The 25145-nt window shown below is 42.8% G+C and overlaps 2 protein-coding genes across 2 annotated transcripts; one reads left to right on the top strand and one right to left on the bottom strand.

Moving 5' to 3' along the window:
- Positions 1-514: 514 nt before the first annotated feature.
- LCMT2 (leucine carboxyl methyltransferase 2) lies at positions 515-3250 on the bottom strand. Its single transcript, XM_006072761.4, has one exon. The coding sequence runs from the start codon at positions 3248-3250 to the stop codon at positions 1193-1195; it is 2058 nt and encodes a 685-aa protein (XP_006072823.1). The 3' UTR covers positions 515-1192.
- On the top strand, positions 3144-24691 carry ADAL (adenosine deaminase like). The gene is made up of 12 exons (XM_025270936.3): positions 3144-3286; positions 3517-3674; positions 8467-8691; positions 8917-9047; positions 9538-9598; positions 14438-14525; positions 16500-16581; positions 18355-18481; positions 19525-19605; positions 21393-21531; positions 23096-23196; positions 23716-24691. Exons 3-12 carry the CDS (start codon positions 8632-8634, stop codon positions 23899-23901), a joined length of 1056 nt encoding a protein of 351 aa, XP_025126721.1. The 5' UTR covers positions 3144-3286; positions 3517-3674; positions 8467-8631; the 3' UTR covers positions 23902-24691.
- Positions 24692-25145: the final 454 nt, after the last annotated feature.

Genomic DNA, 25145 nt, shown 5'->3' with positions numbered 1-25145 from the left:
AGGCTCACCGGGGAAAATGGTTCATTTAAAGGAGGTAATTGAGGAGAGTTTAATGAAGCTACTAATTAAAAAGGGATGAGCAGGGTTAGGTAAACCAAGTCAAAATGGTGAGGTACCTCAGTGGAGTCCAGATCTTTCTGCAGTGATGGAAATGTTTTACATCTGCAATGTCTAATTCTATAACAATTAGTCACATGTGGCTATTGGACACTTAAGATGTGGTTAATGCAACGAAGATGCTGAATTCTTTGGAGGGATGCCGAGTCAACTTATGGCTGTGGCTTTTGACTGAAGAATGCAGCTGCTCCCAACTTACAGCCTGGTAGGGGAAACACTGGGAATACCCTGACTCACTCTTCTGTTGAACCATCCTTCTCTGGTACTTCTGACTGATGGAACTCTCCAGGAACCAGAGAACAAGAAAACTCACTGATGCAGTTCGTAAAGGTTGACCTCCTGGGGCACAGAACATAGTGAAGCATGGAGCGCAGAAATGGACCAAAACATTTTCATATCATGTACAAACTGAGAAATCAAACCGTTTTATTAGCATTTATAAATATAAATAAGTATGGAACTAGTGGCAAAAAAAATTGAACAAAAGCATGTGTCTCAATAAAGTCATATAAATGTTTTATTAAAGCTATCTGAGCTCTCTGCTGAGATAAGTGGTACAGTGCTTTAATCAAACTGCAACTGGGTTCATTTCAGGTTTTGTACATGAAGAATGAGGTCAAAACCATGTCCCTTCACCTATATTCAACCTTGTGTTCTTAGCAAGGATCTGTGTGAAACTTTTTCCAAGGTCCCATCTAAAATCACAAAGCCTGGGAGTGGGAAATTTTTCACTTTACTTAGGTGAAAGGTCATTGTAACTCAATAAATGGGTAAACTCAGATTAGAAAGTGGGAAGAACACCAGGAAATTAGATATGGGGACCCAAAGGCCCCCAAATCCTACTCTAGGACTATATGACCACTCTATTTTTGTACCATCTCTTGGAATTTTGGTGTGTTTAAAAAAAATTTTTTTTTCCCACTTTCTGCACTGAATAGCAGTGCTGAGAAAAAACCAAAAACAAAAAAAGGAGTGGGAAGGGGCAGTGGTACTATCCAAAGCCAGAGTCAAATCCTATTTTGGAAAGCTTTACTGTCCACTCTAGTGGGTCCTGAATATATAGCAAGTCCAGTCTTTACTGTCTAGCACTTAAAGGAGAAAGGTCTAATGTCACTGTATGGGGGTTGAAGTAGGTGCCAAAAGAAAAGCAGTTCCCACCACCTCCAAGGAGCAGGAGCTGTTGCTTTTCAGGAAAGAGGATGCTGGTATGATTGTGTAACATTAATGGCCATGGCACACATGTTGTGTCAATCTGATACTCAAAGCTCAATCCTGTAGACAAATCAATAACAGTCACTCCAGGAACTGCAGAGGAATGAATCCAGACGCCTCCAACCAACAAAAGCTTCCCATTGATTACATGAGCTGTGTGGGAGTACCTTGGGGTAATGGGAGGCTGGATGGCTATGGATTCCCAGAGGAATCCACTAGTGATTGGTTTCAGAAAGAATACAGAGCTCAGTGGCTCCTCAGAAGCACCCAGACCTCCAGCAATGAGGGCTCCCCCTTGCCAGCTGCAGGCACTGTGGGAATGCCGACCTTCAGGTCCTTCTCCCTCCACTGGGATCCTAACCCAAGTCATTGTCCCCACATGGAGGAAATGCCAGTCACTTAGTACAGGTTCTGCCACACTGCGGCCCCCATACACAAACAAATATTTCTGATTCTCACAGGACACTTCTGTTGTTGAATGGCGCCAACGTGACAAGGTGGAATCTTCTTCTGGACCGAACTTCGTGACTGTTACATTTGGGTCCTCAGTGCTATTATCCTCATTCTCACAACAAAGTTGGAGTATCCCCAAGGCTGGAGTTACTGGGGACAGTCTCCCTCCTAGAACCAGAACCTGAGTATCTGAAAGTCTTGTCAGGGTGTGATAAAGGCGTCCATCCCACTGAGCTCCAGTTCCCCAACTGCCTATCTGGTTGCCTTTCCATTCAAAGTCACTGTATCTTAAGAGCATGTGAAACTTGCTCACTCGGCAATGTCGCCCCTCCTGCTCTCCAAATCCTCCTGCACTGAGAATAACGCCTGGGCTCAAAAGGACAGAGGCGTGGCCGAATCTCTTAAGGCCCAAGCCCTGGGTGTCCCCAGTGACTACACTGGCAGGGAGGACTCCTGAAGGGGAAGCAGGATCTATCCGAGGAAACGTCTCTGAGGGTGGAAACACCCGAGTCTGGGAGAGGCTGTCTCCCCGAGAAGCGGCTAGAATGAAATAGTGGGCACACTTCAGATGCCACTCTTCAAACTCGTCAAAAGGTTCAAGATTTTCCATGCGTCGGCGTTCTTCTGCGGGGAGAAAGCAGCGATAGAATTCATTCAGGTCCATGGCGCGACAGGCAGTCCAGCCGGCCTGAAGGAAGCGCTGCTGCTGGGCCTCCGCGTCGGGAAAGCGGTCCAGGCCATGAAGGGGAGAATTCAGGTGCCGAAAATGTTGCTGCATAAACTCGCCAAAGGCGTCCTGCGGCCTCATCTGCTCGTAGACGACGAAAATGGCATTAGAAAACCGCTGGGCGGCCCAGGCGATGAGGGCCGCGGCATCATCCGGCTCGAGGTAGGTGAGCACCGCCTCAGCCAGGAGCAGAGTGGGGAAGGCAGCGTCAAGACCCGCGGCGGCAAGGGCCTGGTCCAGCCGCTGCAGCTGCCGCAGATCCAGGCCCAGGATGCGGTAGTCCGAGCTCTCAAAGCACAGCGTGGACCCGGGGTCTCCACTCTGGAAAGGCCCGGTTAACGCGCATAGATCCGGCGTATCTCGAATCCTCTGCGCTTTGCGCTCGGCCACGTCCGGAAAATCCACCTCCCAGACAGCAGCCCCGGCCAGGTGGCCCGCAGTTTTGAGACGAAAATACAGTGAGTCTGAGCCGGCGCCCAGCGACAGAATCTGCGCGCGAGGGGTGCCGGGGGCCGCGCACGTCTGCTCTACGAAGGCGCGCACGCAGTGCCGCACGGCGCGTGCGCGGACGTAGTAGCCGCGGTGGATAAGCGGCGCGCGGCGCGCCGTCCCCGGAACCAGCAAGGCAGCGAAGGCGTCGTGCACGTACCCGCGCGCGGCCAGGGAGCTCTTGCTGAGCGCGCTGCTGTTGTTGGTGCTCTGCACTGCCTCAGCCCGACGTTCGCGGTTGCGCGAGCCCATGGTCAGGGGAGTCAGGAGCGGCGGTCCGTCGGGGTGGTGAGCTGCCCTTTGGTCCCGTAGTATCCACTAGCCGCGAGTACAGCTCGCGGACTCGGTATTGGGCGGGGCGGGGGGGGTTGGGGAAACAACGCTCCGTTACATCTCTTCCTCGGATAGGCGGGCGTCACTTCCGGAAACGGCGCGCCTCGCCAATCAGGATTGAGTAGGCTGCAGCTGGCGCTGACAGTCTGCTGTGATTGACATTTCTTTAATTTTCTATGACCGAGGTTTCGCGGGAAGACTGACGGCTGCGAGTTTTTGTGGACACGTGGACTGTGTCGGGGAAAAGCGAATTGTCACTTTTCTACAAGCCTTCCCGGCTGAAACGAAAATTTATCTTAAGTTTTCATAAGATGACTCGGCTGTTGACAAAAATCTTTCAGAGGTGAGTCTGTGGGGACTGACAACCCAGAACTCCTTGGACCGCAGCGCCTGCATTGAGTGTCTGGTAGGGACAAAGCAGAGTTAGGACCACTAATTTTAGGGGGCAAGGAGAAGGAACGGTCTTTCCTTGGATGCTAACTACTAATATTTACGAAGAGATCCCATTTATGTCTGAAAACAAGTCAGTAAGGCCAGGTACAAAATAAAGAAACCTTTACAGAAGTTGTGATTCACTCAATCAGTGTTTCCCCATAAATGTATACTGTTGATTCCCTTGTATCCCAGGCTCTGTGCAAAGCTTACAGTAAGTAAACCACTCAGCCTCTGTTTCTCAGCTGTAAAGTGATACTCCCCTCCGTGTTCAAAGTTCTGTCTTCTTGGATAGAATTGAGTATGTCTGCGGAAGAGGGAATCACAGAAGAGAGGTGATTATTCTTTCAGAGTCTTAGCAGTTTAAAATAATCATCAAGTTTCTACTTTGAGTGTTTGAGAGTCATCACCAGTAGGAAATCACTTGCAAAGATACTTGGGGGATTTGTAACTTATTAATTAGGATTTGGTGACTGTGGGAGCCTTGATGGAGAAGGAAATCAGGATGACTCTTAAGTATGGGTACCTTGAAGCAGTATAGCATAATGGTGAAGGACATGAGTTTTGGAGTCCAGCTGATTCGGATACTGGAACTGGTGTTTAGATTTGATGTTTAAAATCTCTTAGTGACTTTCAGTTCAGTTCAGTCGCTCAGTGTCCGACTCTTTGCGACCCCGTGGACTGCAGCATGCCAGGCCTCCCTGTCAATCACCAACTCCCGGAGTTTACTCAGACTCATGTCCTTTGAGTCAGTGATGGCATCCAACCATCTCATCCTCTGTCCCCTTCTCCTCCCCTTCTCCTCCCACCTTCAGTCTTTCCCAGGATCAGGGTCTTTTCAAATGAGTCAGCCCTTCGCATCAAGTGGCCAAAGTATTGGAGTTTCAGCTTCAACATCAGTCCTTCCAATGAATATTCAGGACTGATTTCCTTTAGGATGGACTGGTTGGCTCTCCTTGCAGTCCAAGGGACTCTCAGGAGTCTTTTCTAACAGTGTAGTTCAAAAGCATCAATTCTTTAGTGCTCAGCTTTCTTTATAGTCCAACTCTCACATCCATACATGACTACTGGAAAAACCATAGCCCTGACTAGACAGAACTTTGCTGGCAGAGTAATGTCTCTGCTTTTTAATATGCTGTCTAGGTTGGTCATAACTTTTCTCCCAAGGAGCAAGTGTCTTTTAACTTCATGGCTGCAGTCACCATCTGCAGTGGTTTTGGAGCCCCCCAAAAAAAGTCTGTCACTGTTTCCGCTGTTTCTCCATCTATTTGCCCTGAAGTGATGGGACCAGATGCCATGATCTTTGTTTTCTGAATGTTGAGCTTTAAGCCAACTTTTTCACTCTCTTCTTTCACTTTCCTCAAGAGACTCTTTAGTTCTTCTTCACTTTTTGCCATAAGGGTTGTGTCATCTGCATATCTGAGGTTATTGATAGGCAGATTCTTTACTGTCTGAGCCACCAGGGAATCATCGAGTCCTGTATAAATCATTTTCTTAATTGCCCATTTTAATACCTTGGTAGCTTATTTAACCCTTCTCAGTGTCAACTGATTGATTTTTAATGTGGTAAAAATATGTATTTTGCAAAGTTCCTGTAAGAATTAAAAATAATATCATTAAAAGCACTTGCTACCTAGCTGGTAAGCTCTGAATGGAAACTACTGTTCTTATCAACATCATCATTAATATCAGAACCTGAAGGGTCAAGGTGGCTACTTTTAAAAATCACAAAATTTCATTTGAAATTTTGTCTTAATTTATAATCAACCTTCAGAGGTAAAGGGAAATTAGGATTTATTTATCATCTACAATGTGCTGGGCACTCTGCTAGGTGTGAAACTGCACTGCTTCTCAGGTGGGACCCAGCCAAAACTCAAATTGGAATTCGAACCCATGGGCTGGGACTTAAACCCATGATCCCCTGACTTAGGAAAGACTCGAACCCACTATCTTTTAATTGAAACTGCGCTTACCTGGTGTTAGGATTTGCTGATGCTCAGGTCCTTTTGTCTTATTGCAGAAAGATTTCAGTGAGAGGCAGAGTGGCAGGCAAAGAATGAGTGTATTAGCAGAGGACACTTGTGAGAAATGCAAGTGGGCGGATGAAAAGGCTCTGCCCCAGAACCACCTTCTTCCCCATTCATGGGCAGATGTCAAGACTTACATCATTAGTTTCTCCTTTGGTTCTCTGTGGTCTAACCAGGCCTGTCATGGTGCTATTTAAATCATATGTGTTTTACCAAAAGGGTGGTAACATATACTAAAATATGGTCATGCATCTCAGGTTTCGGTGTAATGTCTCCTCTCACCTAGTTTGTTTCTCCTTTCACCTATATTTCTGTCTTGGCTATGTGCAGAAATGCTGCTCTTCAAGGACTATTAACTCCCTGACTTTGTATAACAAGATTCAGACCCCATATCTATGGTCTTGTGTTTTTAACTATCAGGGTCTCTGGCTTGAGTGTGTCTGGCACTTGGATGCCCCTAGTCTTCCTTCAAGGTAAAGTAGATTGTTACCAGGTTACTGGATTCTTTTCTTGAGTGGTCTTTAGCTTACAACAGTCTCCCAAACTCCCTTAAAATTCCCTTTCTGTTTTTAATAATCCCCTAGTGGGATTTTTAAACTATTTAATGATCCTACTCTATCCCTGGAGCCTCCCCGGTGGTGCACTGGTAAAGAATCCATCTGCCAGTGCTGGAGATGAGGAGACACAGGTTTGATCCCTGGATCGGGAAGATCCCCTCGAGGAGGAAATGACAACCTTCTTCAGTATTCCTGCCTGAAAAATTCCATGGATAGAGGAGCCTGGCAGGCTACACAACATGGGGTCGCAAAGAGTCAGACATGACTAAGCAGGCACACACTCACCATATCCCCTACCAGGTGCTGGGGAGGTAGTGTAAGCCATAGTCCCTGTTTTTAGAAGTTTATATAGTTCTGGTGAGGGAGAAAGACAAACCAGTGATGTAGATCAGATCAGATCAGTCGCTCAGTCGTGTCCGACTCTTTGCAACCCCATGAATCGCAGCATGCCAGGCCTCCCTGTCCATCACCAACTCCCGGAGTTCACGGAGACTCACGTCCAACGAGTCAGTGATGCCATCCAGCCATCTCATCCTCTGTCGTCCCCTTCTCTCGCCCCCAATCCCTCCCAGCATCAGAGTCTTTTCCAGTGAGTCAACTCTTCGCATGAGGTGGTGAGGGAGAAAGACAAACCAGTGATGTAGATACAGTGTGATAAAATGCTGACTTGACATACTCATAGAGTTATTCAGGAGGATAGAGGAGGTAAATTTAAGTTACTTTATTAATCCTCACAGCTATGCTGCTTTTTTTTTTTTGAAGGATAATTGCTTTACAGTGTTGTGGCGGTCTCAGACTTACATCACTGTGAATCTGTCATAATTATATATATATATCTCCTCTCTTCTCGAGCCTCCCTCCCCCCACACCATCCTACCCCTTGAGGTCGTCAGAGCGCCAGGCTGGGCTCCCTGTGTTATGGAGCAGCTTCCTGCTGGTTATCTGTTTCACACATGATGGTGTATATATCCTGAGTGTTCATTGGAAGGACTGATGTTGAAGCTGAAACTCCAAATCTTTGGCCACGTAATGCAAAGAGCTGACTCATTTGAAAAGACCCTGATGCTGGGGAAGATTGAAGGCAGGAGGAGAAGGGGACGACAGAGGATGAGATGGTTGGATGGCATCACTGACTCAATGGAGATGAGTTTGAGTAAACTCTGGGAGTTGGTGATGGACAGGGAGGCCTGGCGTGCTGTGCTCCATGGGGTCGTGAAGAGTTGGACACGACAGAGCAACTGAACTGAACTGAAGTGTATATATGGCAGTGCTACTTTCTCAATTTCTCCTAGCCTTTCCTTTCCCCAGCTGTGTCCACAAATTCTTTCTCTACATCTGTGTCTCCATTTCTTCAATGTAAATAGGCTCATCAGTACTGTGTTTCTGGATTCTGTATATATGCATTAGTACATGATGTTTGTTCTTCTCTTTCTGACTTATTTCACTCTGTATAACAGGCTCTAGATTCATCTACTCTGCATTTTTATCGGATTTTTATTCCATTTTTTAATCCCGTTTTTACAGTTAAGGAAACTGAAGCCTGGAGTTAAAAGTGACTCAGGGCCACACACCTACTAAAGGGCAGAACTGGTTCAAGGTTAGCCTGGGTCCGTCTGATTCTGTTGCCTCTGTTCTTGCTTTATATATTTTAAACAGTTCGAAAATGTGAACTTTTGAACCCAAAATAGGTCTTATAAATTTCTAGTTTTAGACATAGTTTTGTAGAAAGTGCTAGTAGGTAAAAGTATGTACCCTACTTGTAAAGGTATACATCTTCCTGGGTTGGGAAGATCCCCTGGAGAAGGAAATGGCAGCCCACTCCAGTATTCTTGCCTGGAGAGTCCCATGGACAGAGGAACCTGGCGGGTACAGTCCATGGGGTCACAAAGAGTTGGACACAACTGAGTGAGTAATCCTTAATCCTGTACACCCTACCAAATTTCAGATTTTAATCTCCCTCTTATCAGCTTGAGGACTTTTCTTATTTCTAGTTCAGGTTGTTGGCTCACTTAAATTATTAATACCTTTGGAGAGCTTTTGTCTTTAGAGGAATAAATTAATAGAACCTGTTTCTTTGCTTTTGCGTCAACATCTAAAATGTCCACATTTGTTTAAATAGGTGAAACTGAGCCCAGAACTACATATACTGTTTATCTAATCAAAACGGGTGGAAGTAAAGCAGTCTGAAGGAAGTTCAAGGCCACCAAACTTACTGACTGAACTATATTTAGTATTCATGCTGAGAATAAGTGGCTGGGGAAAGACCTTGCTATTCTGCTAAATCATGATGGAGGCAGAAGAACAGCCATGGAAGACAACCTTTTACTCAAAATTACCTAAAGTGGTAAGAATTCAACCACAGAATTCTGGAGTGTTGCTAAGTATCATGACAAAAAGAGAAATAAATTTTATAGGTAGAATTTGTAAACTTTGTACATTTTAAAAGTTATTTAGCTACATCTCTTAGGCCATTTGCCTAGTGCAGTCTACCAGCATCAAGCACCTGCTACAATGCTGTGACTCTAGTGGACTTGAGAAGATTCTTACTGACTGTATTCTCTTATTTTAGGAACTTCATGCCCACTTGAATGGATCCATTAGTTCCAGTACCATAAAGAAATTAATAGCCAAGAAACCAGATCTTAAAATCCACAATCAGATGACTATGATTGACAAGGGAAAGAAAAGAACTTTAGAAGAGTGAGTTTGGGGGAGTTTGTGCACACACTTCTTTTTTTCTCTATTTTGCGATTGTAAATAGTATGTAAGGATTCGGATTTTTGTAGTTAAAGGAATAAGGTAGCCATCTGGTATGGAGAGTATAATTTGACAAACAGTATTTTTTCCAGCTGTCAGACTGTTGACAAATTTTAGTAATTTGTATTCTTTGTGAAATTATACTATATTGGAATATTCTTTAGACTTGCAAATATAGACTTCTTGATTTTTTTTCCCCCTATTTCCTGCTTCCACTTGAGATAGGGGTTGTGGGGGTGAAGAAGGGAAACTTGTTTTCCACTTAAAAGTAACATTTAATTTTCCATCATTTGATGATCTGTCCAGATCAGTGTAATTTTTGAGAAACCTATTCTGTTGTTCCTTATAAATATATAATTACTACTAGCCTAAAATCAATTAATTTAGTGAAGTTTTTGATGACTAAAGTATGTTAAAACTTTTCATATTGCAGGTGCCTCCAGATGTTTCAAATTCTTCATCTACTTACTACTACCCCTGAAGATGTTCTAATGGTGAGAAATGAAGCAGTTTTTAGACTGGTTTAAAAATTAGTAAGTAATTGATGCCCTTCTGTTGTTGCACATGACTGAAGAGTCTGATGAAAAATATTTGCTTTTTTTATGGTAACTTTTGAAAAATAATGTTAAGGCATTTGCCTAACAGCTAATAGACTCTATTAATTGTAAACAATATGAGGAAGGAACCAAGATCAAAATCTTCTGTTAGGTGGAAAGTTGGACAGTGCGGAGGAGAAAATCTTGTCTTTTTTTCATATATGTATAAACTGTATATATAAACATACCATATGAAATATCTGACCACAGGCTTTACCTGAATTGCTCGGGATACTTTGAACTTTCTGGGTGGACAGTATAGAGAATGAAGATGTTCAAGAGGTGCTTGGAGATGGAATGATCAATCCTTAGGGAAACTATGCCTTCCCTCTGGAGATGAAGGGCTAGAGGACTCCACTGTGTTCCCTTAGCTGGAGGACTGGCTTTGTATCAGATTTGTATCATTGATCTGATTAGGATGGCATTTTTAAATGTTCTCTTTCTAATTGGAGAGAAGCAGAATCCTATCAGTGTTCTTAACCCTTAGGGAAAAAGTGCGAAGTAAGAAATGTAATGTGTTTTTGGAGAGGTGACATTTGACTGGTCCAGAAAGAATTTTTCTCCTTGGCTGAGACTGATCCTCTTGATAATTATTAAGTAAATTAATCACCTTTTGGAGGAAGGTTAACTCTAATAAGAGTTTAGCAGAAGTTGACAGAGTGTCCCCAGTGTTCCAGGCACTCTGCTAGGGCTGAGAGACAAAAAGATCAACATGGTCCCTGCCCCTTGGGAATCCATAGTCAGGTTGGAGAGACAGACCCATAAGAGGATAAATCCAACATCACGAGGTAAGCTCTGTGTTGGAGACACGCACAGGGGTTTATAGGAACCCTAGGGAGCATTTGTCTTATCAGGCACTCAGCGGGTCCTGTTGAACCCTGCTAGGGATGTCCACCACAGGAGACTGTGTCTCATTTTCTCTTGTTGAGTGGAACAGAGCAAAACTGATTACACTTTCGATTCTGAGAGTTCCGTGGGTATAATATGCCATACTCATTGTTTCTTTTCTTTAAAAGTTGGTAAGAAGCTTTAAAAAGTGAACCTTGTGTGGGAATAAGTCAAGGGATTATTTATAGATATGGGACTGAGTGTATGAGGATCACTTAACAGTCTTAGAGTAACTGAGTGTAATCTCAAAGAGACAAGATTGAAATGTAGCTGAAAAAAGATTAACTATTGCATGTGCTAGATTCTGTGCTCAACATGACTTTTCTGAAGTGGTTATTTTTATTGCTCCCTTTTTGCAGATGAAAAAAACTGAGGCCTAAAGAGGTTAAATATAACTTGTTCAAGGTCACTCACCATGAGTAAAGTGGCAGAATTGGCTGTTTTGTCTGATTCCAGAGTCCTTGTTCTTTCTTATTTGAGAGGTACAGTCTTACCATCCCTGGAGTAAGCGGCAACTTAATTGTGAGGTACTCTATCTGAAGACAAAAGTTGAGTCGATGTTCTCAGTCCAGAGCATAGGAGAACAAAGCCCAAAGAGCCAAGAGCTGACTGCAGTACCTATTGCTGCCTGGAGCAGAAAGGACTGAATCTGGTTGACATGGGAAGGGAAGTCACTCCCGAGAGAAGTGTTCTTGGATATGAGCTGGAGATGATTCCACAGGTCTCACTGTGGCCTAGCGAAGTCTTGCTTCCACTGCTCTCAATCAGTACTTGCCAGCAACCTTCTGTTGTTCCTTTAGGTTTCACAGGTACCTCACCACCAGGAAAAGGGATGCCCTGGACAGTAGATATGATCACTTCACACCTTCCCTTCACCCTCGTTGTCAATCCACACATTATAGACAGGCTTCTGCATTAGTCTCCTGTGAGCTGGGGTAGGAGGAGTTGGTCTTTCTGGATCTGCTTAGTTAAGGAGTGAAGATAAGATCTGAGTTCCTCGCAACCTGCAAAGACAAGGACTGTGCTCTGGTAATGGCAGTGGCAGCAACGTGGGGTTTCTGGAACACCAGCGCTACAGGGTGGTCTAGCGCCTTTGATGATGGTACAGAGGCTGCAGGGTCGTGCCTAGTGGTGGAGGAAGCAGCAGTGTCTTGCTTGGTCCAGGGGTGTCATGTGATTTTGAATGCTTTTGTGTTGTCTTTGTTACTGAGTCCAAGCTGTCTCTGCTTGCCACACAACAGTCCAGTAAATTCAAGAGATGAGGTGTTGAGGCAAGGAATATGACTTTATTGGGAAAGCTGGCAGATGGAGAAGATGGCAGACTAATATCTCAAAATAACCATCTTATTGGCGTCTGGATGCCAGTTTCTTTTATAGAACAAAGATGGGGAGAGGTGAGGGATTAAGGTTAAAAATGCTGTTAATCTTACAAATATCTTCTGGAATGGCCAGCCTCCAGGAGAGGATATGTTAATTTTTGCCTTCCTGTAGCCATCCACAGGTGGACAAAGTCCTGAACAAAGGCATTTTGGTTTGACATTAGGCAGAGGGGCATTTGGCATAATGGCCTCTGAGGCAGGCCATATTGTATGTTTATAATAATAAAAGCAACAGAAAGCAAAGGTTAAAGTCAAAGAAACAGATCCAGCATGGAGTCAAAATTGACTCTTGCCTGTAACATCCTGAGCTGTGTGATCTCTAAGGCTGATTCTCTAGACCTCCTGGTGAATCTGAGCCACCTGTTATATGCATGTTGTAATAAGTTCCATTTTGGCTTTAGTATGAAGAAAAAAGATGAGGCTCAGACCTTGGCTTGCAGTGAATCCACCAAGGTGGTGCCACCCTGTTGGGCACTGTCTGCACAGTCAGCCAGCCTTGTTCCTCTGCCCGGATACGGCATCTGTGTGCCCATGTGCATGTGGGCAAAGCGGGTGAAGAGTAGGATACCAACTGTAAGGACTAACTAGGGCTGGTTGTCACAGGATTTCTAACCTGGTCCTTTTTTCTCCTAGGCTTTTACATTTATCTTGGTCGTTTGGTAATTTTAGGATTGTTGAGTTTTCTATTAGATTGAATACAGTTTTTTAATTCAAATTTATCACCAATTTTTCTTTGCCTAAAAGAATCTTCCTAAGTACATTTGGGGAGAGTTTAACCCTGCCAAAAGAAATTCTTGCAAAGTTCAACTTATCCATAAATAACGTGAATAAGAACCTTAAGCCATGACTTTATTTTTTTTATATATTTTTAATTGAAGGATTATTGCTTTACAATATTGTTTTGGTTTCTGCTGTACATAAACATGAATCAGCCATAGCTATACATATGTCCCCTCCCTCTTGAGCTTCCCTCCCACCTCCTACCTCATCCCACCCCTCTAGCTTGTTACAGAGCTCTGATTTGAGTTCCCTGAGTCACACAGCAGATTCCCCTTGGCTATCTGTTTTATATATGGTAATGTATATGTCTCCATGCTACTCTCACCGTTCGTCCCACCCTCTCCTACTCCCCACTCCCCCACCCCGTGTCCATAAATCTTGTTCTTTATGTCTGCGTCTCCATTGCTGGCCTGCAAATAGGTTCATCAGTACCATCTTTGAGGATACCACAGATATGCATAAATATGTGATATTTGTTTTAGTTTCAGACTTAACTTCATTCTGTATGATAGGCTCTAGGGTCATCCACCTCATTAGAACTGACTCAGATGCATTCCTTTTTATGTCTGAGTAATATTCCATTGTATATATGTTCCACAGCTTCTTGATCCATTCATCTGTTGACAAACATCTAGGTTGCTTCCATGCCCTAGCTATTGTAAATAGTGCTGCATTGAACGTTGGGGTACACGTATCTTTTTCAGTTTTGGTTTCCTCAGGGTGTATGCCTGATAGTGGGATTTCTGGGTCACGTGCTAGTTTTATTTCCTAGTTTTTTAAGGACTCTCCATACCATCTTCCATAGTGACTGTATCAGTTTACATTCCCACCAGCAGTACGAGAGGGTTCCTTTTTCTCCACACCCTCTCCAGCATTTATTGTTTGTAGATTTTTTTGATGATGGCCATTCTGACCGGTTTGAGGTAATATCTCATTGTAGTTTTGATTTACATTTCTCTAATAATGAGTGATGTTGAGCATCTTTTTGTTTGTTTATTAGCCATCTGTATGTCTTCCTCGGAGAAATGTCTGTTTAGGTCTTTTGCTCACTTTTGGTTTGGGTTGTTTGTTTTTCTTGTATTGAGTTGTATGATCTGCTTATATATTTTGGAAATTAGTCCTTTGTCAGTTGTTTCATTTGCTATTGTTTTCTCCCATTATGAGGGTCGTCTTTTCACCTTGTTTATAGTTTCCTTTGGTGTGCAAAAGCGTTTCAGTTTAATTAGGTCTCACGTGCTTTTGTTTTTATTTCCATTACTCCAGGAGGTGGGTCTTAGAGGATCTTGCTGTGATTTATGTCATACAGTGTTGTGCCTATGTTTTCTTCTATGAGAAGCCATGACATTAAATGGTACATCAGTACTGCCTAATCATTTTAGCTGCTTATTTCTATATGTAACTTTCCAGTACTGTACACTCAGAGATGGTTTACTGGTTTTAGTTTTGCCTCATTTCTGTGTTATCAGTCTTCTTTCTCTAGGAAATAGAGAAATGGTTAAAAGGGAAGAAGAGAAACAAAAGGTGGCGGGGGGTTGTGCAGATTTGGATTTAATGTGAGAGTGAGGTGGGTAAGGGAAGCTGTTGGAAATTCATTGGGCCCCTTGCTGCCGCTGCTGCTGCTAAGTTGCTTCAGTCGTGTCCGACTCTGGGCCCCTTACACTAATGTTATCAGTATTGCTTTTATTATCAGGTGACGAAAGATGTCATTAAAGAGTTTGCAGATGACGGTGTCAAGTATCTGGAACTAAGGAGCACACCCAGAGGAGAAGATGCTTCAGGTAAAATCTAACTATTGCTACTTCTCAGCATATGTCTATCTTTTTCCTCACATGCTTTGATCATGCATGTGCCTGCAAAGTTGAGACTATGCAGCATTTACCGTTACACTGTTGTAAAAGTAGGGTCAAAGGTCCATATCTTCCGATGTACATTAATGACATATGTTTTTAACGAGTCAGTCAGTTATTCGTAAGTTAAAATACCAGGTCAGGTATTATCTGTTGAAGGGAAATTAAAGGGGCTGCAAAAATTTCGATTATTCTTGTTTGCTCTTCTCACTCTGAAAAAAGAACACTTGTTCCTTATGGCTGTGTTCTTAAATAGACGTTGGTTCGTGTTCCCTGCATCAGGCGCTTGTGACACAGTGCCCCTGAGTGGATGTGGAATTGCGTTTCATGACAGTCACTGAGTTGAAGTTATTCAGTCTCTTCTTGGGGACTGAGGGTATCTTAGGCCAGGAGCGAGCTGTGATGTGGTAAAACCTCTCTGGGTGGAGATGAGCAGATCTGGATATGGTCTGGAGAAGCTTCCTAGGGCCCTCATTCTGCTGATAAGAGCAGCATCAGGAGGTATTCTATGATGTCCTTGGGTCCCGCTTAGCATTTTATGACCAGATCATCTTGTGCCTGGATAACGTGTAGCCAGCATCATTCAGGGGGTGAAATTTTAAACTACATATAGTAAAGTAAGTGTTGAAATGAGATAAGCAGAAGATTCTTTTTTTGTTTTTGATTTTTATTAGAATATAGTTGATTTACAATGTCATGTTCTGCTGTACAGCAAAGTGAATCAGTTATACATATACATATATCCACTCTTTTTTAGATTCTTTTCCCACATAGGTCATTACAGAGTATTGAGAAGAGTTACATATATCCACTCTTTTTTAGATTTTTTTCCCATGTAGGTCATTACAAAGTATTGAGAAGAGTTCCCGTGCTATACAGTGGGTCCTTTTTAGTTATCTACTTTACATATAGTCATGTGTGTGTGTCAGTCCCAATCTCCCAATTATCCTTCCCCCAGAACAGAAGATTCTTATTTCACATTTTTAAACTTTAGGATCAGTTCCAAGTTATGCCGGTGAGGATCGTGAAAGGGAAGGAGAAAAGCAATCTGTAGATTATTAGTGCTAGTTGACTCTTCAAATGGAGATTCAAAGGGAAATGCTAACTTAAGTGTGCAGAATAGGGGAATAGTTAAAGTTTAATGGAATATTTGGTAACCATGAAAAATATTTGTAAAGGGACTTTAATGACAGGAAGACATGCTCAGAACACAGTGTTAAATGAATGAATAGGATATACATACACCTAGTAGCATCTCATCTGTTCAGAATTGTATTTTTGTTGTTGTTCAGTCGCCAAGTCATATCAGTGTGTGTGTGTGTGTGTGTGTGCATTTGTTGTTGTTCAGTTGCTCAGTCGTGTCTCTTTGCCGCCCCATGGACTACAGCATACCAGACTTCCCTGTCTTTCACCGACTCCCAGAAGACTGCTCAAACTCATGTCTGTTGAGTCAGTGATACCATCCAACTGTCTCATCCTCTGTCGCCCCCTTCTTCTGAACCAGGGTCAAACTCAGGTCTCCTGCATTGCAGGCAGATTCTTTACCGTCTGAGCTGTAAGGGAAGCTCATTAAGTACAAATGGCATTTACTAAAGCCTGCATATGCAAGAGACACAGATTTGACCCCTGGGTCAGGAAGATCCCTGGAAGAGGAATCAACCCACTCCAGTATTCTTGCCTGGATAATCCCATGGACAGAGGAACCTGGGGGGCTACAGTCCATGGGGTCACAAAGAGTCTTGACATGGCTGAGTGACTGAGCATGCACACACATCCATAACTCATCTGTAACCATACACTTATCACACAGAAAGTGAAATGTAATTGTTCATATAGGAATACGATTGTTGAAGGATGAGATTGTTGATGATCTCTTTACAAATGTTTTATTTGTGTCCTTTCCAGGAATGACTAAAAAGACTTATGTGGAATCTATACTTGAGGGTATAAAACAGTCCAAAGAAGAAAACGTAGACATTGATGTTAGGTAAGAAACATTGTGCCTTAGTGGTCACCACTGAAAATACTAGAATGTGACAGTTTTACTCTTTTGAGCATGGGTATAACAGATTTTTATAAATCAACCAATAACTGACTTTTATCTTATAATAGAAAAAAGATCAAGAACTTCATTGTTTAAAGTTGAGAATACAGTTTTGAATTTTTTTTTCCTGTGGCAATAAAGTTCTGAGTCCTGTTGCTGTAGTGAAGTGTGGCTTCCCGTGGCTCTTCAACAAAAACCCAGACTTCCTCTTGGGGCCTGCAAGGTCCCACGTGCTGCCTTTCTCACTTCGGCAGCCTCGTGTGTTTCACTGGTCACGTGCCATGCACTGACCTTCCCCCTGTTTCTCAAACAGGCCAAGACTGTCGTCCCATGTCAGCACTGTTATACTTCCTGTTGCTTCTGCCTAGAGCTCTCTACCATATCCTCGCATGGCTGGCTTCTTGTTACTCGGGTCTCACGTGGCTGTCACTTCCTCAGAGAGGCCTTCCTTGACCACCTTATCTAACATGCCTCCCTACATCTTCTAGTTACTCCGTTTGTTTCCTTTATGACACTCCTCTTAACAAAATCAGAAATTTTCTTGTTTTTTTTTATATATATACACATTCACCCACTGGAGTGTAAGTTCCGTGAGGCCAGGGACGTTGTCTTTTGATTCACCAGTACTTAGAGCTGGCATAAAATTAGAGCTCAGTAAGTCCTTGACGGAAGAAGATAAAGAAAGCTAGCTGGCTTTCTGGCTATACAATCTGTCTATAACATCTCTCAGTTACGCTTAACTAGACTGATACCCTAATTAAAAAACAAAAACAGGCTAAAGACAAGAATTCAGAAGAGAAAACATAGAAATGGCCAAGAAATATATAGAAAACCATTTAACTTCAATAATCAAATAATTTTCTTTATTTTTTAATATATGTTAATATAATTTGTATCAGCTATTGGGTACATGTTAGAATATTACCAGTCTTGTAACCCTTAATGAAATAAGAGATCTAAGCCTTCTGATGGCATCACTGACTCGATGGACGTGAGTCTGAGTGAACTCTGGGAGTTGGTGATGGACAGGGAGGCCTGGCGTGCTGCAATTCATGGGGTCGCAAAGAGTCGGACACGACTGAGCGACTGATGTGATCTGATCTGAAGCCTTCTGATGAAGGAACCACCTCCTATTAATTCCTCTTGCCTCAGTATTAAATCTGATGCGATTAAGCCTCTAGACTGGATCCAGTTTCCAATCCGTAGGAAATACAAGAGACAGGAGAACATGTTAGCAACATAGGGATTCAGTCAGCAAAATCAGACTGTGTGAAACTCTACAGAACAAATGATCTGGTTTCTTCAACAAATTCAAGAAGAGAGGCTGGGAAGAGGGGTGAGGTGGAGAGTGGGAGAGAGGGGCGGGAAGTGGCTATGGATTAAAAGAGACTTCAGACACATTGACCAAAACGATGTGTGGACCTTAGTTGGATTCTGAACCGAACAGACTAAAAAACAAATACATGAACAACAACAACAACAACAAAAAAAAACATGAAATAATCAGAAGTTTGAGCAGTAACTAGATATCTGGTGCTGTTTAGAAATTTATGTTTCACTCCCTCTGGCAAAGTAAGCTGTCAAGTCATTCAGGCTGTACTTCTGCAATAAGATACATCGCAGGTAGCTTGCTGTACCTTCTGGCCATCCTCAGAGTTGTCTTTTTCATCTTCACAATCAGCATTCGTTTTCAACTGTGTTCTTCTTTCATTGAAGGTATTTGATATCAATTGACAGAAGAGGTGGCCCTTCAGCAGCCAAGGAGGCTGTTAAACTTGCTGAAGAGTTCTTCCTTTCTGCAGAGGATACAGTTCTTGGCCTCGACCTCAGTGGAGACCCTTCAGTAAGTTATTTTTCCAAAATATGTTTTATTTCTAAAAAGTAGAATCAGTTTGTGGGATAAAGATTAGCTTGGGGCACCTTGCGTTCTCCAGAGGTTCAGCAGACGCCCTGTGTGTGTGAAGCCGTGTTCTGTCCTGGATGACCAGAATGTCCGCAGCAACTGCTCTCCAGGTTTCTGTGAAAGAGTTAAGCCCTGTAAAAAAAGGAAAAGAAAAAAAAAATTTGTATGACAGTATGATTATTTTCTTCATTTTTCTAAAGATGGTATCCAACTAGTACCATCCTACATACATAGAGAGAGTTGATTTATTATAGTCCATGTCTAATGCTTAATTAATGCTTAACTGTGGGCAGGGCTTAATTATCTCACAGAAGCCCCAGTTGAAAAAGGCTGGCCTAGAGCTTCTTGAAGGTCATAGTCAAGCAGGGTGTCTCATCTGTGACTACTGACATCTTGGGCCAAAGAATTTTTATTGTAGGAGAATGTCCTATGTATTTTAAGATGTTTAGCAGCATCCCTGACCTCTTCCCAATAGATCCCAGCACCTTCTTAGTTGTAACAACCAAAAATGTTTGTAGACGTCACCAAATGTCCCTTGAGGGGCAGAATCACCTCGGTTGAAAATCATTGAATTAGAGTCCTATGAACCTGGTTCTTACAGCTTTAACTAAACCTGGGCTGTTCTGGCCTTGTTTCATCGTCCATTTGATAGAAGCTTTCTTTATCAGTCATACTTGTTCCTGAATCAGGTGAGTTCTCCTTAGCTCTAGATACCTAGATAACCTTCCAGAAATAAAATTTGGTGACTGTTATATCTAGCTTAGCTGATTCACCTGAGGTTCACTGATACTTGAGATTCTTGAGGGCAAGGCCAGTGGCTTTGCCAGCTTTGAATTCCCTAATTTTGTTTTATAAACAAAATGTACAAATGAGTCCATCTGCCACTTTATTTCCTGCCATTATTCCTTTGTTATTGAGACAGAATACTCAGTTCTTCAGTTTGCCTAGACTTATATATCCTCATTTTAACTTTTATCTTCAAGGCAGGACAAGCAAAAGACTTCTTGGAACCTCTTTTAGAAGCTAAAAAATCTGGTCTGAAGTTGGCACTTCATCTTTCAGAGGTAAATAATATTGTAAAATTAGGCTGGAGAGGGTAGATTACAGTGGAAAATCATTAACAGAAAATAATAATCACTTGTACATGGCTAAAGATAAACCTGGCTTGGGAAAACACTTTTAGAGAGAAAATAGAAATATTTTTGTGTAAGTTGTAACGATAAAGGCATAACTTGCCGTAGTCCCTGGAGTTACGGTTTCTGTGTTGTTATGGTTCCTGGGCTTGGCTGTTGACTTTGCGCTACAGCTGCATCCTTAGAACAGTTCAATGACAGCTTGGTGGAGAAAACGCATGAATTTTGGTCAGCAGCCTTGTTATCAGCAAACCGACACTGAGAAAAGCAGAGTTTGCCTCGCTTGTCCTTGCAGGGAAGGGACCTGAATGTATCACATACACTGGCAAGAAAGGAAGTAGCTCATCATCGTTTTATAAGGCCCAGAGGGAGATCGGGTGCCCCGTGGGCCCCAACTTGACAGCCAGAGCGCAGGGCAGGTCACGCATGGACAGTAGCTGGAGAAGAGTCACTTCCCCGGCCGGCATGTCCCTGAGGGGCAAACGAGGGCTCTCTTGCACTTTTCCATTTTATAGGTAGATTTGCTTTGTTACCTCAGTACTTCTGCCTACTTAATGCTTTCTTTTATTAACATACAAAAAGCTGTAAATAATTAAGGTATACAACTTGATAAATTTGGATTTAATTGTTTCTTGAATGCAGGAAATACTACCTACTTACTGCACATGATTATTTGGGGTATTAGATGGGGTCATGATATAAAGATTGAGGCAAAAATTGGAGCTTCTTGTCAGTACTGAGTGTTTTTCATGTCTACAAGCAGAGAGTCAGTAATCTAGTAGCAGAACTTAAAGTCTAGGATCTATGTTTCCACACTCTGATCAAAAAGATCCTTCACACACAGGGCACCCTCTAGCTGACCTAACCGATGCCAGATTGAAGCCATCGGTCAGGGTAACAGAACAGCCAGCATGAAGCCGGTTACCTCTGGTTCTGTGCACAGCATAAGAACCTGCCCTTACTTTACTTTCTCTTGTCTTATTTGATCCATTGGATGGGAAACGTTTCATTTCGACTTGTTACGGTCATTTGTCTTTTAGTCTATCTAAGAGATGAAGAGCACAGCTAGACACACATTTCCGTGGTGGTTGTGGTATGCACATAGGCAGCCTTGTCAAGATAAAGCATGAATGCACCATGTGGATGGAGGCTAGGCCCCAGAGCCAGACAGAGCCGGGTTTCACCCTTATCTCTACCATTATGCTAGCTCTGTGAGCTTGGACAGCTTTTCTTTAAAATGCTTTATATTTTTAGCTACAAAAGTTTTATGTACCTGAAGAAAATGGAAGAGTAGAGAAATAGTATAAAGTAGAAGTAAATAAATAAAAACTGGAAGGTCCCCTTCAGTTCTGCTCCTGAGCTGATCCTGTTAACAGTTTCGTTTTTATGTTTTTTTCAGTTGTTTTTCTAATATGTGTGAAGACATGTACACAACACAGAACACACGTATGCATATAGAGTTGTGGGATTTTGTTATTGAACACTTACTTTTTGAGTTTTGATTTCTTTGTCTTAATACTTTGTATAATTCTTGTGAGGTTTAAAGCAGAATGTATGTAAAAGTCAATAACTGTTGGCTCTCTAGTTATTATTATCATTGAAATGAATCCAGAAGAATATTGGGAAATGAACGGGAAGATCAAAGGCAAATAAGAAGTACTTTTAAGAACCACTGAAAGAGGTTATTGATGCCCTCTTCTCCCCTTCTTTTTTTTGAGATTCCAAACCAAAAAACAGAAACACAAGTACTCCTGAACCTGTTTCCTGACCGAATTGGGCATGGGACATTTCTCAGCTCCTCCAAGGAAGGATCCCCAGATCTGGTGGACTTTGTGAGGCAACACCAGATACCACTCGGTAAGGCTTCAGGTCCTCCAGGCAACTCTCTGACCCTTCCTCCCCTGCCTGCAGCTTGCCACCCATATGTAGAGAAGCACTGTTCTAAATACATAGATATCATTTAGAAACGAAGTGATGCTTTCTCAACCTTATCTAAGTAACAGGAAATTTTACTAATAGCTCCCATTAGAGTATAAAAGCTCCATGAGAGCAGGGCCCTTGTCTGTCTTGCTCACTGCTGCATTCCCCAGTTCCTGGAACTCGGTATTATATTGAAGTAATAAGGGTCATCTATCATTTTGGAATGACTTTAACCTGTTTACTTATATTGTAAAAATATATAACATATATTTAAAGATTAAGACGTCTGCAAAATTCCAAGTATACTTTTATATGTCTGTTAACATCACATACTTGTCTACATGTATATACCAGGAGCTATTTTTATTTAGCAACAAATATTTATGAAGTGCCTACTCTCTTCCAGTCACTATTCCAATTGCTGAGAATAGAGCAGTAAAAAAATAGACAATGTTTCTTTCTCAAGGAACTTATATTCTAGCATGGGTAAGAGAGACAGTAAGCAAATACACAAGAAAATATCAGTGATAAGTTCTTTTCAGAAAACTAAACAGGCTGGTAGAATATTGATAGCTAACCACTTTTGATTGGATGGTTGGGGAAGGCCTTTCTGATGAGGGAAAAAAGCAGGTGGCTAGAAACCTTTTTACTGAATGATGAATTCACCGAACTTACAAATTTAACAGTTTGTAGTAACACTTTTGTGGGTGTGCTTTTTTGACTAATTTAGAGTGTTTTTCAGCAATTCATAATGGGTGAGATTTTTTTTTCTTTTTAATAAAGAAAATTTTAAACATCCACAAAAGTAAAGAATCTTGGAAACCACTTGCCTAGTGATCTTACTTGGAGTGGTGTCCAGGCTCTGCAATCAGCAGGGGCAGGTTGGGTTTGCCATTTCTGGGACTGAGTGGCCCTGGGTCGCAGCCGCCTCACTGAAAGGAATGGATGCCATCAATCAAGTCAGCGAAGCATTTCACTCTGGCTGGAGAGCCGGGCACAGCATCTCAAGGCAGGAGTTTTGTAATCATAGAAGTCATTCTTAAGATAGACTTCTTTGCAGGAGGCAGTGAGTGGAAGGAGTTGAGACCTTTCTTTTCATGGAAAAGGTCCATTTCCACTCTTGGAGTTTTGTAACATGCAGCCCTCAAGCATTGCTGCTGTTTCCTAACCTTTACTTCAGCCTCCACTGTGGAAGAAGTGCAGCAGCCCTGTGAAGATTCCGTCTACTCCCCTCTCACGCTTCCCTGCATTTGTCATGGTGACTGGCTTATCACGCTCCTCTTTCCTCTCCTTTTTCGTAAAAGAAAGGGGGGAGCACATGATTGTGAAGGGGACACTAATTCCCTGCCTGGTACAGTTGCTGCTGTAAACCGCAGCACATGGCAGTTTTCACATGTAAAAAAAGGCCAACTACTAAATGAGCATAGCTTGGGAAGATTTCTCATGTCTCTACTAATAGGTCTTTTAATTAGAAGCTTCTTCCATTCCCCTCTCATTCTAGAACTTTGTTTGACCTCGAACGTCAAAAGCCAGACAGTTCCATCTTACGACCGACATCACTTTGGATTCTGGTACAGCGTTGCCCATCCTGCCGTGATCTGTGTAAGGTGTTTTGCTCCCTTTTAGTCCCAGAGTTGCCGTAGGTCAGACGTTCACTGTCTAGCTGGCTGCGTTGCACACCAGGGGTGGTGCCCAAGTGGAGGAGTGAGAGAGGAAGGGAGTGTGAGAGGCTGCAAAGGTGTGACTGTGGTTTGGCTCTGCGGGGGAAGGTCCTGGGCAGGACCTGGGGGAACGACAGTACCGATGCCCAACACCCACCTCTTGAGATAATGCTTTCATTGATCAATCGGGGCTGAGTCCTGGGCACAGATGCATTTTAAAAGCTCCCTTGGTGATTTGCACATGCAGCCATGGTTGAGAGCCACTACTCTGGTGGTTTATGTTCTTAAAAAGGATAAACAAGACTGTTCAGTAACAAATGTGCCTGGATACATTTGTAGGCCCCTTTAGACTCTTAAAAGCATGGTAAATAGGAAAATAACTCTCAACAAAAGTTGAGAGTTGTTATTTTTTTTTAACAGTCATTTCCTCGTTCATTTTGAAACTTTCTTACATTGACAGACTGATGATAAGGGTGTTTTTGCAACATGCCTTTCTCAAGAGTACCAGCTGGCGGCTGAAACATTTCATCTGACCCAGTCTCAGGTGTGGGATCTGTCTTATGAATCCATCAGCTACATCTTTGCTTCTGACAGCACCAAAGCTGACCTGAGGAAGAAGTGGAGTCATCTGAAGCCCCATTTTTAAGCTGTAACGAGGTGAATACTTTTGAGTGTGTTTTACAACCTAGATCTCCCAGCCATATCCCACTTAGTAAGCCGCTCCTCCCTTGGAACCATAGCAGCCAAGTGCTGCGGACTCCAACACCAGCACCTTTCTCATGGTGGGTGCTCAGTAAATCTGTCTTAAACCGCCTGAAGGCTCTGAGGTCGTCCATGGCTTACCTCCATGCTGCTTTCAGGAAGGGACCCGAATGCTGCTGCACACTGAGCTCCCCATTCTAGCAATGGTTTTGCCTTAACAGTCCCTCTTCACTAGAGATCGTGAAACTTCAAGAAAATCAAAGTAGGTTCTCATCAGGAAAAGTTCTGGAACTGCTAGTCTAAATAAGGTGAGAAGGGAATACAGATTGTTACCAAAACCTTTAATCTGTGTAGTTTCTGATGACAGCTCTGTGTTTTGTTGTGCCTACTTTAATCAGACTCCCTTAAGTATTCTCCAGAACTGGACTCCAGGCCACACTGCATACCATGGATTTTTGTGAATCCCAGTAGCCAGGGTTAACCTCCTTTGGGTGATGCTCGTGACAGATCAAGCTAGCTGCTGAGATCTATCTGCCTTTGCCCTTCTCATGATTAATCCTTCTGGAGTCAAGATACATTTTAGATTTTGAGTTGAATAATGGCGAGAGAATTGATCCATTTTTGTGCTCATATCTCATCTTCCCTTCCTTACTTTGTCACGATAAAAATAGTTCCCTATAGAGTTGACAGGACAAACCTATACTCAGGTTACAATAAAAGAGAAATGGCAGTGTTCTCTCTCTATATATATGTATGTATACACACACACACACATATATGTATATATATGAACGTATGTATGAAGTGAAGTCGCTCAGTCATGTCCGACTCTTTGTGACCCCATGGACGGTAGCCTACCAGGCTCCTCACTCCATGGATTCTCCAAGCAAGAGTACTGGAGTGGGTTGCCATTTCCTTCTCCAGGGGATCTTCCTGACCCAGGGATCGAACCCAGGTCTCCATCATTCCAGGCAGACGCTTTAACCTCTGAGCCACTGGGGAACCTATGTATATGTGTGTATTAAGTCATATGGCGTTGGCCATAGAGAATAAACAATAAAGGGAAGAAGGGATAGCATGGGGGCGGAGGGGGGGAAGAATAGCACGAGGAAAACAACTGATGAGAACAGACATGACTGTCTAGCTCCTGCTAAGATATCCTTGCTTTCTCTGCTGCACACACCACCC

The sequence above is a fragment of the Bubalus bubalis genome, chromosome 20, assembly GCF_019923935.1.
Source record: "Bubalus bubalis isolate 160015118507 breed Murrah chromosome 20, NDDB_SH_1, whole genome shotgun sequence".
Taxonomy (NCBI): Eukaryota; Metazoa; Chordata; class Mammalia; order Artiodactyla; family Bovidae; genus Bubalus; species Bubalus bubalis.
This window is presented reverse-complemented; position numbering and strand designations above follow the sequence as displayed.